Genomic DNA, 14422 nt, shown 5'->3' with positions numbered 1-14422 from the left:
TATTAGGAATAATTCCAAATGGGTTATGAAGAAAACTTACTGAGTTTGACCAGTTTTTGAAAATCTCTTAAAGAAGATATGTTCACCAATAAACAAAATATCAGCAGAATTATCATATAGTGGGCAAAGAGGCTGATACCAAAAGCAACATGCAACATAAAAAAGATACAATATAAAGGAAGACAATCTGCTGAGTATTAAAAATCATCTCAATATGAAGTCTTTGCAACCAGCACAGAAATAGCTATCAAACCCAAACCACATCAAGGTAAGCTTGACTGGTGGAAGCCAGGAGTCAAGAATGGGGGAAAAGTAAGTTTCTCAGTATAAGAGATCTGGGTAGTGTTTTGGAGCCTTTCCCTGGCTGGCACAAGCAGTATTAGAAAAATTTTTTGGCAAGGGAGAAAAATAAATACAAATGGAATGCTACATTTTCAAATCAGCAGACTGCCCCAGGAATGATAAAGGTATCAGTAAAGTAGCAAGGGGTAACTTTTTAACATTATTTGTTGTGGGCTAAAAAACATTCAAAACAGATTTAGAGTAAGTGTCAACAATAGCTATGTCCAGGCATTGAGGCATAAGGGTAGAAAGTAAAAGAGGATACTTTTTTCCAAGTTAAGGAGAATTTCTTTAAAGCCAAGCATATTGCTAAATAGCAACATTATACTTGGCAAACAATAATTGGCAACAAAATAAGTTTAAACGCTGTAATATTCTGCCCAAACCAGTCCCAGATACTGTTTAATAACCAAGATGCAAACTAATTTTGTTGTAACAAGCCTAGACCAATTCTATCAAACATGTCCTTGGTTGGATATCCAGTTTCATTTAACGTTTTGAAAGCTCATTTGACAGCCAGTCAAGTCCCTCATACAGACCAGTTCCTTGTGTAGCACAAGTGGCTTGAACATACCACTATAAAGGACAAGAAAATATATTAAGTATTTTTTTATATAAATAGGACTATATATAACCACAGCATCTAAAGTTTCTTAATCAGAAACTATTTTCCCCCACTTTATTTATATAGGGTGCATTTACATCTTATTAACAGTTACTATAAATATATAGAAAATTAAGAAAACAAAAAATTAATATAAAACCATGATAAATAAATAAAAATGTTAACGTACTGCAGCTCACAAATGACTAATTTTAATTATTTTTTAACTATAGATTGGGAGCATTCTCACATCTCCTCATGAAACTCTCCTATCTAAAGTCATTCCTACCAATTCATTAGATTTAATCAACTATTCACTACTTTTTCTGAAATAAGTCATAGGAAGATAGTAACTGATAAACTACACACCTAGGTCCTTATAACCCACTTGTTTTCCATAAAGCTACATTTAGAGTAGAAGAGACAAATTTCTGAAAGAGCAGGAGTGGTTAATATTTTATAGGCAAACTATTTTCAGTAGTTTGCATTCCACTTTTGATCTCCAGGAACTATATGAAATGCCGTGAAAAAGTTACAAGTACCAAGAAAAAAATATGGAAAGCAATGTAAATACCTTTAAGAAATATTTTGTTTTTATTAATTTTCTGTTGATTAGTTTTTATTTTGGCTTAAAATAAAGACCTTGCTTTAAAGTTGCAACGCCAATGCAACATACCATGACACCAATTATTTAAATACACCCACCTATGTAACTTAGAAGACTGTGAAAAGTATGCATTCATATCTCTACAGCATGGAAAACTGGTGTCATTTACAATTTAATTTATTTAAATTAGCCCAGGACGTCTCAGATAGTCTATTGCTATTGCATGGTTATTTGTCTTGTTGACAAGCTATGAAAAATTATCGTGAAGCATAAAATACATCAACAGCTTCTTATATTATCTTTGTATAACAGTTTACTTTGTTTTGCTAATATTTAAATCAATGATCTAGAATGGTGTTACTAGAAAATAACAATTCAGTTTTCTACATCTTTATTAATACTAGAATTTTGAGGATAAAATTCCCAAAAATCAGGTGAAATGATGGCATTTAAATCTTTATAGCCTTAAAGATTATAAAATCTTTACACCCTTAAAGTTAAAAAATAGTTATGCTAATAATTCTAATAGGAGGTTAAATGTGAACCTCCAAGTACTTACTGTTCTGTTACGGAGAGACTGAAGACCTAATTTATCTGTCATTTCACTGATGGCCATAGCATTTGGCAAGTCCTGTTTGTTTGCAAAAAGCAGTAATACTGCATCTTGCAACTCATCTTCCTGAAGCTGGAAATAAAGACATTAACAATTACCAAACTGGAATCCAAATATTGTAACAAACTAGATAAAATACTACCTGCATATCATTTATCAACATTAAATCTATTATTAAACAACAATACAATTTCTCTACATTAAGTTCAGGTAATCTTGACACTTAAATCTTATTACGTTGCACTTTAAAATCCAGAGAAATAATCATATGCCTTCATGTAAAGAAAAACTGTTTTTTACAAACTAATCATCCTATACTCTATTCAGGTAAATCATTCAATTCAGCACTCATGGCCAACCATTGAGGGTCAAAATTGGCAAGGACAAAGACATATGGAAACAAACATTTATGGCAGGATCTCAACATACTGAGTAGTGAAAGTATTTAGATGATGAACCTTTTTGAACTTTTATCCTTTTATCTTTCTGGACTTTATTCAGTTGGCAAGGGGACAATATAATGATTAGATCATTAATAATGTCATGAAAAATACAAGAATAATACCAAGAGTAAAAGGCTACAGGAATGAAGCACTGACACATTATTATTGCCGAACCTTTAAAACTTATGCAAAGTGGGAAAAAAACAGACTAACAAAGACTACACATTACATGATTCCATTTATATGAGTATCCAGAATAGGCAAATGTTATAGAGACCAAAAGATTAGTAGGTGTCAGAGGTGGGTGTATAACGTGGGTTCAGAGAAGGGAGAATGAATGCTAGTGGTGCTAGGATTTGTGGGGAAAGAGTGATGACAGTGTTATAAAATTACATTTTAGTGATGATATAAAATTGGGTGTACTAAAAACCATCAACTTAAAGGCACATGAATTATATCTCAATAAAGCTATTTACAAAAAATGAACAGAGGATGGTGACATTTAACTCAGACAAGAAACCATGAGTGGCTTTTACACATATACTTTGGTTTTATAAACCGCACTCTAAGCTTAGTAACAATAAACAAGACGTAAGACTTCCTTTCAGTCAACATTTTAATGGATACAGTTTGAAATAAGCTCCCCCACTGGAGAAAATTCAATATGAATATATAAAGCCCTCAATCCACAATTTAAGTACCATCAACCAAAAGGCTGCTACCTTTAGGTTGAATTATCACAGTTGCTATGACAAAATATTTCCAAGTAATTATAGTCATATCACAGGAAAAAAAATGAACCAATAACCTTGGGAACAGGATTCCTAGCCTATGTCACAAAAACTTCAAAACTATAGTTTATATAAATAATATAATGGACTAGCTTAAAGCAGACATCCTGAACCAGAGATCGGCATCAAATAACCCATGGAGCATTGTAAAAGCAAGCTAGGCCTTCTTCCCAACTTACTCTGTGCCCTCTCAGTAGCTCTTATGTTTTATTTAAAAAGCTCTTTAGGGGATTTTTATTTGCACAACTAAGAACATATGATGATGTAACCGCTCAAGTTTCCTCCTAGCTCTAAAAAAATCTTTCCCTGTAAATCCCATCATAGTTAAAATGTTATCAACCACTACCACCACCCACCCACCCCACCCCCCCCCCCCGTCACACACACACACACAAAAAAAGATCTCATGAATGATAAAATTTAAAAATACTCATACCATTTTCTGCAGCACTTCTGCTCCTTCCTCAATTCTTTCACGATCATTGCTATCTACCACAAAAATAAGGCCCTGGGGAAAAATTGTTAGTTAAGTTACAATAAAAATTTGCAAGTTAGATATAAAACGTAAGTATAGATAGCAATCCCATATCAACAGTTGTATATTAGTATTTACGACAGCCAAGTTATGAAATCAACCTAAGTACTAATGACAGATGAGTGGATTAAGATGTGGTACATACACACACTACCACTCAGCAATAAAAAAGATAAAATCTTGCCATTTGTAATGACATAGATGAAACTGAAGAAGATTAAATTAAGTGAAATAAGTCAGAAGGATAGTTAAATATCAGACAATTTCACTCGTATGTAGAATATAAACAAAACAAAGGAACAGACAAAACCAAACTAAACCAAACCCTAAAAAGTGACTTGCAGAACTGAGACCAGAAGGAACAGATAGGAGGAAAATGTGGAGAGGGCCTAACAGACTATGGTGGAGTACTACGGTGCCTTGGTGATGGGTGTGGGATGTAACATACATCTAAAGAGGTGTGAACCTGTACTTCTGACTCACATACCATGTTGTATACCAACATTACCTCAAAAAAATACAATTTTTAAAATTATTTTGGAAGATGTCTCTTAAAAAAGAGAACAGTGCTCTAAATACTGAAAATGAATTTGAACATTAGTTATGATTTTAACTTATTTCAAATTAAAAAAATCTTACTTTTAAATTTTTTAATCAGCTCCACTAAATATAAATTTTGTCCCTTTCTATGTGCCCTCACATGTTTACTTGCAGGTAAGTCAAAGTAACAAAATGGTCATAAAGTAGGGACGATGAGAAAAGAATAACCAAAGATGCTTAAAAATCATGAATTTACCAAATTAAAAAAAAAGAATTAGCTTACTCACAAAATGTTAAAAAAAAAAAGGGGGGTGGGGTGGGGGCATGCACTACACTAATTTTTGTATGTTTCATCAGGAAGACAGCCTTACTCCAGAATGTTATCTGCCAACTTTAGAATCAGAAAGAAGTCTTAAGTGAAATACATGAGGAAAAAAATCAAGGTTCACTTGGTGAAATACAGAACTCTCAACAAAAGGAAAATAACAATTCTTATAGGCATTCACAAATATAACTCTATACTACAAAAGAAATGGAATGGGGAAGCAATTAGTTGAATTTTAAAACATCACAAACTGTCGACAGCTTTATAACTAGATTAAATCCACTGAGGGCAAAAGGCTTCATCATTTTCTATTTACCCATTATAGTAATATAATGTAGTAATATAGTACAAGCTTGCCTGGGAACCTACCACTTGTTTTAGGCTACTGTAATTACGTGACAATTTCCTTTGGTCTACATCCTACAATGCAAAGGCGAGCCTTCTCTCAATCAACAACAAAGAATGATCCAGCCAAAATGCCAATAATGTTATTGAAAAATCGTATACTACAGCTTTGCTTCTCAGGTAAGATCCTAAACCAGCAGCATCGGTACCATAATCCAAGAACTTGCTGGAATGCAAAACTGTAGGCCTTGTAAGGCCCTATAGAATAAGTCTCTACTTTAACAAATACCAGTTGATTCATATGCACCACAAAGTCTGAAAATACTACTGATAGTCAGTTTGTGTCCCTAGAAATTCTACTTTAAGTGATCTGCAATTATGATCAGGGCTTTGAGATTTTTGAAGTTCACCAGGCAATTCTAATGTGTAAACTTGAGAACAACTGCTCTACAGCAACATTAAGATCTCTACCATATGAGTACCAAATATACCACATTATAATATAAAAGCAGCTTAAAATGAAGAGAGCTGAATATAAAAAAAATAACTTTTTTTCTTCATGTGTTTTTAGTAAAGTACTTAACTGGGTTAAGTAAAGGAGTATTAATTGTATTACATTCATTAAAAACTATAATGACACAGTTACAGACCTTACTTTCTATACTAAGATGGAACTAATAGAATTGATGTGACATCTAGTTCCATCTTGAGAATCTTGCAAAATACTGCTAGATGGCTCTATAAATCTTCCACCCTTCAAAGGCCTGAGTGAAAGAGTTCACTGAAGAACATGGAAGTAGTAATAAGAAAAATGCCAACTCATACAGTAAATGCAAAAATTCAAATAAACAGTAGATATTAACAAACTTTGGAGCAGTTATAAAAATGTAGAATTCCTTACCTGGGTATTTTGGAAGTAATGCCTCCAAAGAGGTCTAATTTTATCTTGACCACCAACATCCCAAACTGTGAAACAAATGTTCTTATATTCTACTGTCTCCACATTAAAACCTACAACAGCAACAAAAACTAGTATGACCGCTGTGTACAATGTCATTAAGAAAATAAACTAGTTCACTCAGAATTGGTCTTTCTAGTGTCCTCATCAGGACACTGATAAGGATGGATACATGTCACTGTGCATTTGTCTACAACCATAGAATATATACCACCAAGAGTGAGCCCTAAGGTGGTAAACTATGGACTTTGGGTATATGATTTGTCAGTGTAAGTTCATAGGAGTGATGTCTAAGAGGGAGGAAGGTTCCAGATGTGGATGGAAAATTTTAAGCTTCTATTTTTCTGTGACCTGAAAATGCTCTTTAAAAATGTTTTTGAAAAAGTTCAAGGAGTTAAGCAGTTCACTGTGAAGCTATCTGCAGCCTCTGAAGCACCAGTTCAATCCCCGGCCAGCCAGGTAGCTGCCCACATGGCACAGCAGACTTCTGCCTCACCTGCTGCTCCCCTCAGCAGTGTATTTCAGTCAGTCTTCCTGTTACGTTCCCCACTCTGTCTCTGGTGAATCCTCCCCTCCCACACCTCTGTCCTGTACCCCAGTTCCTGTATGTATAAATAAATCTTTAAAAAAAATAAAAATAGGGGTCTCCCTAGTGGCACAAGGGGTTAAGACACAACCTATGAAGCTATCCACAGCCACTGCAGCTCGAGTTCAATCCCTGGCCAGGGAGCAATCCACATGGTGCAGCAGACCTCTCCTGACTCGCCCGCAGCTTCCCTTAGCAGCGTATTTCATCAGTCTGCCTATTCTGTTCCCCACTCTGTCTCTGGTGAATCCTCTCACCCCCCACACCTCTGGCCTGTAACCCCAGTTCTTCATGCATAAATAAATCTTTTTAAAAAACATCAAAAATAAAACAAAAATGTTTTTGAAAAATTTTAAAACAAAACTGTATTCCATTTCACTTTACATAAAATACATTATTATGCTATAAAGTCATCTGTAAACTTTCTTACCAATAGTAGGAATGGTGGTGACTATCTCTCCTAATTTCAGTTTATACAGAATGGTCGTCTTGCCAGCAGCATCCAATCCAACTAAAAGAAGACAATATAGATTTTAATTCCAGACCAAAAGCACATGTTAAGCAGTAATTTTACAACAAATTCATAGTTTGAAAATAAAAGTTGACTTCTCAAGTCATAAATGCACTAGAAGTGAAATTAATTATTTCTGATTCCCACAAATATTTCCTATAGAAAGTCATTCAACTGTTTTTTAATTTTCCTTATTTAAGCACCAATTTTGGGTAAAAGGTCATGATGCTGGGAGGAAATACATAATTATATACTAGTTTTTTACAATAGAAGATAGATGATGTCAACTTTACCCCTACCTAAATCCATTTCAACGTCAAATGTGCAAAAATGTTCATCTGGGTTGTAAAAATGGTCCTACCATTTATCACCAATGTAAATAATGTCTAATTTTTTTTTTAATGATTCCTATGAAGAAGATACAAGTGGAAAGAAATGTCTTGGTTTCTGGTTAAAAGGGGAAAAAAAGCTATTACAAGGGGATACCTCTTTATTAAGAGACAGTGAAGAACAAAATAAATGGTTATTTTAAGTCTGAATCAAAAACCACACTGTTTGCTAGCTTTTATAAGTCAAAAATAAATAGCTAATAATCTCATTGAAAGTATCAATTTAAGGACAATGAATATGGACACTTATTTACACTATCACAGATTTTGAAATCAATTCAACTGAGTACTGATTTGATGCTTTAATATTTAAATCAAAGTATGACTTGACACATGAGAATAATGCTATTAAGTTAAAAAGGAATCATCTCACTTATCTATTTTACATTCCTGCAATTAAGTTTAACTTTTATCAGTTAGTACAAAACACATCTGAAGGCTACAGGCAATTCAGAGTCCTTACAACCATATAACCCTTTTTGCCATGTATCCTATTAAAATCTCTCTGGAGATTAAGGAATTTTATGCCTTGTTTTACTGTGTCCTCTAGTGAAACTGTTTATTACTTCCTTATACTGGAAATCAAGTTTCTGCTTTCCAAATTACTAAGACACTTATTAAAATGAGCAGCTTGGGCCTCCTGTGGTGCAAGGGGTTAAGAGACAACCTACGAAGCTGTCCACAGCCTCTGCAGCATGAGTTCGATCCTCAGGCTGGCCAGGGAGCAACCCACATGGCACAGCAGACCTTTCCTGTCTTGCCCGCTGCTTCCCTCAGCAGTGTATTTCAATCCATCCCCCTGTACTGTTCCCCACTTTGTCTCTGGTGAAACCTCTCACCCTTCACAACGCTGGCCTGTACCCCAGCTCTTGTAGGCATAAATAAATAAATCTTTTTAAGAAAAAAAATGAGCAGCTGACTCACACTCTCATTCATGAGCATAAGAAGCAACTGTTATCTCTAGGGAAGTGTTCTGTTTTGTGTGTGTGTGTGTATGTGTGTGTGTTTAACCAGTATCAGAAAGATCAGAATACATAACTCTAGAAAATACACAAATAATAAACACACACACACAAAAAAAAGTAGCTATCTTCAAGTTGGACATCTTCAGTAAAAATACTGAAATGGGGGAAAACAATCTAATCTCTTCAATGTTTGAAAAAGCTAAGTCCCTTAAGACAATATGTCTTCGTAAGTATTTTGATCAAGTTTTAAATAAAGTAAGTTTCACCTTTCACACTAAGTCCAAATACCTAAGATTAAGTCAGAAGATTGGAGATGCTGATTAGAAAAACCACTGGATTATGCTTTGAGAATTGTGGCTGGTAATTTTTCCTGATGCGTCTATCAAGACGACGACCACTATGAGCCTTAAATACAATTTATATACTTATTTTTATAGGAAAAGGGAGGTGTTTACACCCCAAATAGTGCTATATAAATGAAAACCAGAAGTTTTTAAAAATACATATTTCTACAGTGAAATTTAAGATGCACAAATTAATATACTGCTCAAAACTCTTTACAAAGTTCTTTACTCAAAAACATATTGGTCTAACAATTTTGTGCCACCTCAGTTAGTTCTTAGGTATGTATTTCCTTAATATTGCAATATTTGGCAAACAGGTTCACCACAAAATGAAACTATAACCAACTCTCAACCAGCCAAGATAAGACAGACTCTAATCTATACAGTCCAGTAATGCCCTCCCTCCCTCCCACTCCCATAAACAAGTCACTGTACTGAGAGATACACAGGAATTACTTGTTCTTAACCAGACCTGCACTCTGACCAAATTGTTAATAGCAGCAAAACTAACTAAAAATCATTGCCAGTAATTAAAAAAAAGATGTCTATCAAATCATGGTAGCAAGAAATACTTTAGGAAGTTAGATTCCTACTGCAACTCTGAGGAAAAAAACAAATGCAGGGAGACTGGGAAGAACAAGAGCATATTTTCAGATGAGTAAAATTCAAATGCGATACTTCTTCATATTTTCCTTTATATTTCAAATTATCTTTTGAGAAAGCTTGAAATACAATTGCATAGTAATTTAACAAGTAATTTAAACTTCAGGGCATATTGTGTTTCAAAAGCACAAAAGCAGGTGATTCCATACATTTTTGTAAATTAATCTTCACAATAACCCTCCATTTTTCAGATGTGGCATCTCAAGTTCAAAAATGTCCCCAAGATCACAGAAGTTAGGTATTCAAAACCCTAACTCTGTGGAGAAATTACAACCCACATACATAGTTTCTGGGACTATAAAATAGGCTGGCTGCTTTGAAAAAAGCTTGTAGGTTTCTCAAAATGTTAAATGTAGTTAACATATGACACACAATTCTATTTTTAGAAAATTTACCTGTTTACCCTAAAAAAATTTAAAATATATACCCAACACAAAGACTTATTCGTGATCACAGACGAATCATTGATAAGACTAAAAGTGCAAACAACCAAATTTCTATCAACTGATGAGAGGACAACCAAAATGTGTACATGGTTTACAATGGAATTCAGTCACAAAATAGAGTACAAAAACATATACATGCTATTGAACCTTGAAAACATGCCCGGTGAAAGAAACTTAACACAAAAGGCGACATATTCATAGTATGTTATTCAGAAGAGATAAGTCCACAGAAATAGTAAGTATGAGTGGCTGCAAAAGGACTGAGGAGGGGAATTGGGGGGAGAAATGACTACTAAATTATTTGGGGTTTCTTTCTAAGCTGATGAAAATTTTCTGTATTCTAGACAATGGTGATGGTTACGAAACTTTGTGAATATACTAAAAATCACTGAATTGTACACTACAAAGGTATTGATTACCTAATGTGCATTTCTTTAACTTTAAAGATATTTATATAGATGAATTACAGCTCTTAAAAAAACTTGTCTGACGCCAGACCTCTCAAAAGTATTTATATACTGTCATCCTGTATTTAGTTTTTTTCTGTGGACATGACTGTATCTTCATATTTCATCTAATTCCTCAACAGTTTGACCATCAAAACTGAAAACGTATAGAAAGTATAAGAAAAATTACAATGAGCTTAAGTTTTGCAGACAGACTGAGGAATTCGTGTTAACTAGCAAATTATCAACATCTCTAACAGACATAGCTTGTTAATAGCGTACAAGGATACATCTAAGGATGGCTATATCAACTTCTAGTGCATGAAACTGAAGATTTTTGCCTTTTCTATTGTTTTCCTATATTCATGTAACTAATCAAAGGGCCTTTTCCTTTAAAAAGGCTAGAAATTGTTTCCAACTAACGACCTGAGAAAACGCTCATAATAAGCTAAGTTAAAAAAGAGAATACAAAAAAATACCTACAGCACAACTACAATTTTGAAGGAACAAAAACTTCCTTTTAAAAGAATAAGAGAAAATAGAATAAAATGTTCTACTAATAGAGTGCATCTCTGAGGGTACCAGTAATCAACACTTCTTTTTTCATGACAAAAGAAATTATACATAATAAATAGGTTCGAAAAGAACATATACATAATAAATACATTTACAAAATATGCTAGGGGAGAAGTCTAAAATACCACTCTCCAGTTTGAAGCCTCACCTAAAATATTGGTAATATTTTCAAAATGGCAAATATAAGATTTTTCCTTCTGAAGTCTGGCCAAGACCAGTCACATATAAGGTAATTCAGAACTATACTGGTATTAGAAGTCCTTTAGAAAGCAACACTTTTTCCATTTTTCAGCAGGCAAGATTACTCACCAAAGACACTAGAATTCCTATATAGAAGACAGTGTTTTCAGATTAAAACAAAATTTGGGGAGTCATTTACCAAAACTACATCTTATCACCGATCAAACAGAGATGAGACTTGAAATGGGGTAATTCATGGCGACATGACAAATCTAAGGTGGAAACTGTCTTTGAATTTAAGTAATATTCCCACAAGAGATTTCTCTTTTCAAAGGCTGCGACACAATTTCTGTTGTATTGGCTTTTAATTTTTTAATAAGTTAACTAAACACTGTAAAATCAAACACATTATTAAAAGTAAATTCAAACTTTTGGGAAAGTAAGGATAGACTAAAGCTTAAAATTTCTCCACAGTAGTCTGACACAATAAGCAAACTTTTTTTAACACACTTTAAATTGGTGAAGTCTGAAAAAAATCACTGACTCAAGAAGGCATGAATTTTAACTAAGCCTTACAAAGGAAAGGAAGCATACATACCTGCCAGAGAACATCAATATTGAAAAAAACAAGCATTTGCTGTAAATTCTAATACTTAAGCAGCAGACACCTTAAGAGTCAGTGTTATTTGTTGTCTTTCATAAAGCTAAACAATCAAAAAAAAATCTAAGAATTACCAAACGTCTTACTCTATTTATGCATTTATCTTCCCTATAAAGTGTTATCTGACAAGCACCACAGAAGTTGACTTTGCAACTTAAGTGTTTAATCAAGGGAAAAGTACTGAACAAAACAGTGATAAACGTTTGAATTAAAATGAGTAATTCCAATTCATAACTTATCTCCTGAAAAACTTAAGTACTTTTCCTTTTCCATTTTCTTTCAACCATTATCTTTGGAGGGTAGGTGGGAGAAATGCTCCCATAAGACAGTAAACAGTCACTTATGACAACTGCCTTCTGCTTCTGAAACGTTTATCCATCACAAAAGACTAAGGAAATGAAAAAATAAAAATTCATTTACAAGAAATCTTGAAAGGACTAACACATCTTCAGGAACACAACCCTGTACTAGTAAATTCCTTTAAGGAACATGCTGGACATCCATTTATCACAGTACAAAGTTCTCCCACTGACTCCAGGTCCTTTTCACACCGCCAACTTTCAGTCACTTTTAAAGCTTAATGTGCTAGTTCCCTCCTTAAATAATCACTTTCCTCTTCAGATATTATGAGAAACTTAGAGAAAACACATTATCTCTGTGAAAGAACTATTAACTGTTCCATGAATTGTGAAGAAGCTGGATTAACAGAAAAGTGAGATTACAGAATGTGTGTTTAAATCTTTACACACCTGGCAATACTACTGAACCTTAATCGAAAAACCTTCCTTGGTAACAGAAACTCGAAAATAAAAGCTTTCTCCCCCAATCTTAGGAAACAAGTTAATGAACCAAGTTTCACTGTGTGAAGTTACAAGGTTTCCTTTTAGGAATGATTGACTGACTATTCATGCCCGTGGAGCTTAGCAGTGATGTAGACTACTAGCAGTACAATAAAGGAGGGGTGGCTTGCATGACCCAAGAAACAAGCCCCTTCTCTTCCAGCTGAGTAAAAACCCACCCTGAAAAGCAGCTTTGAAAAGCCTATTTTCTAAAAGAACGCCCAGAAAGTCTCTGTAACTATCATTTAACAAGGATATCCTAAAATTAAACGTATTAATGTTCAGTTACTGAAAACCTCTCATCGACTTTAAGAAAAATTAGCCTATATGTTTTTTTGCCCGTTATATCTTAGTCAGTTGGGAAAAAAAAAAAAAAGACTAAAAGTGGAAAGGCAAATATGCTGAGTTTTGGGGTAATCAGAAAAAACAAATTCACGATAAACTCACTTTCCAGGGACAGTAATAAGGAAATGAGGGCGGGAAATCCCCCTTTTCTCAGCGCGATGCAAAGTTTAGCCAAGTGAGCGCAGAGGACTCGGTGCTCCCCAGAAACCTCGGGCGCTCCCTTCCACCGCACTGGGCCTGGTCACTTCCTGCCAAGGCCGGCTCCGGACTCTCGGCGACCGCTCGCTCCCACACCGCTGGAGTGTGCGGGTGTGTACTCGGAAGGGGGAGGAGGTCGGATGAAGTCGCTCCCCTTCCCTCCCAAACCGCTGCCTACACCGGGGAGAAGAAGGGGAGCCCGAGCGCACCCTCCGAATGGATCTCGCCGGTGTCTTCGGGGGCTCTGCGAGATCAGAGTTCGCTTGCCCCACATCTCCGCCCAATCTTGTCGGGTTTTCAATAAGAGATCAAAGAGAGAAAACCAAACCCAGGAGGAGGAAGTACTACCCTCGCCCTGTCCAGTCTCGTCGACAGAACTGGGGGGACCGCCCATCTTTATCCCATTGTTCCCCCTTAAGAATTCCTCCCGACCCCCAGCCCACCGCCCCTCCCCCTCCACAGCGAGCGGAGGGAGGGGGTGGGGAACAGGCCCCAGGCCGCCCCAATCGCAGAAACCCGGCCTACCCCGACCCTCACAGGGGCCTGGCCTCTGCTGGCGGCCCCTCACTCACCCATCAAAATGCGCATCTGCTTCTTCCCGAAGAGGCGGGAGAAGAGGGAGGAGATGGTGAGGCCCATGGCGGTAGGAGCGCTTGCGATGGGCAGGAGCAGAAGGGGCTGGAGCGTCTTCGGGCCTTCTCTTTCGCGCTCGCGGCTCACCGAGCGAGAGGGAAGCGCAGCTGAAGAAAGAGGACGGCGGGGACGGCTTCTGGCCGGCACGTCAGGCGAAGCGCCGGGACAGGAGTTAGCAAAGGCGAGGACCTGCTACGCGACTGGCGAGGCAGCTCCGGCTCTGGCGTTAAGTCTTCGGCTGTGCCACGTCACGCGGCAGCCGAGGCGACTCCGGCGGCGGCCGGCCCCTCCAACGCGGACAGAATCGCGTCACCGCGGCCCCATCCCCCTGCGCTTCCGGTACTTTCCGAACCACTGCGCATGAGCACGCGAGAGATTGGCCCACTTCACTGACGTGCTTCTCTGGCCGGCGTCACCTCCCGGACGTGGCTCCTGGAGCAGACGAAGCCAATTGGCACATGCGTAGTGGGAGACGGACAAAATCCCACAATGCTTCGCTTCGTCACGTCCAATCAGATTCAAGGAGAGACGCTTCCG

The 14422-nt window shown here is 36.6% G+C and overlaps 1 protein-coding gene across 1 annotated transcript; it reads right to left on the bottom strand.

Annotated features, from left to right (window-relative positions):
• Positions 1-831: 831 nt before the first annotated feature.
• Positions 832-13891, bottom strand: ARF4 (ARF GTPase 4; the record flags this gene model as incomplete). The annotated part of the gene is made up of 6 exons (XM_084247677.1): positions 832-918; positions 2113-2238; positions 3837-3908; positions 6047-6156; positions 7120-7200; positions 13825-13891. 6 exons carry the CDS (start codon positions 13889-13891, stop codon positions 832-834), a joined length of 543 nt encoding a protein of 180 aa, XP_084103803.1.
• Between the last annotated feature and the right edge of the window lie 531 nt (positions 13892-14422).

The sequence above is a fragment of the Talpa europaea genome (genome assembly GCF_964194135.1).
Source record: "Talpa europaea genome assembly, chromosome: 11".
Lineage (NCBI taxonomy): Eukaryota > Metazoa > Chordata > Mammalia > Eulipotyphla > Talpidae > Talpa > Talpa europaea.
Note: the sequence above shows the minus strand (reverse complement) of the source record. Positions and strands in the feature narration are given on the sequence as shown.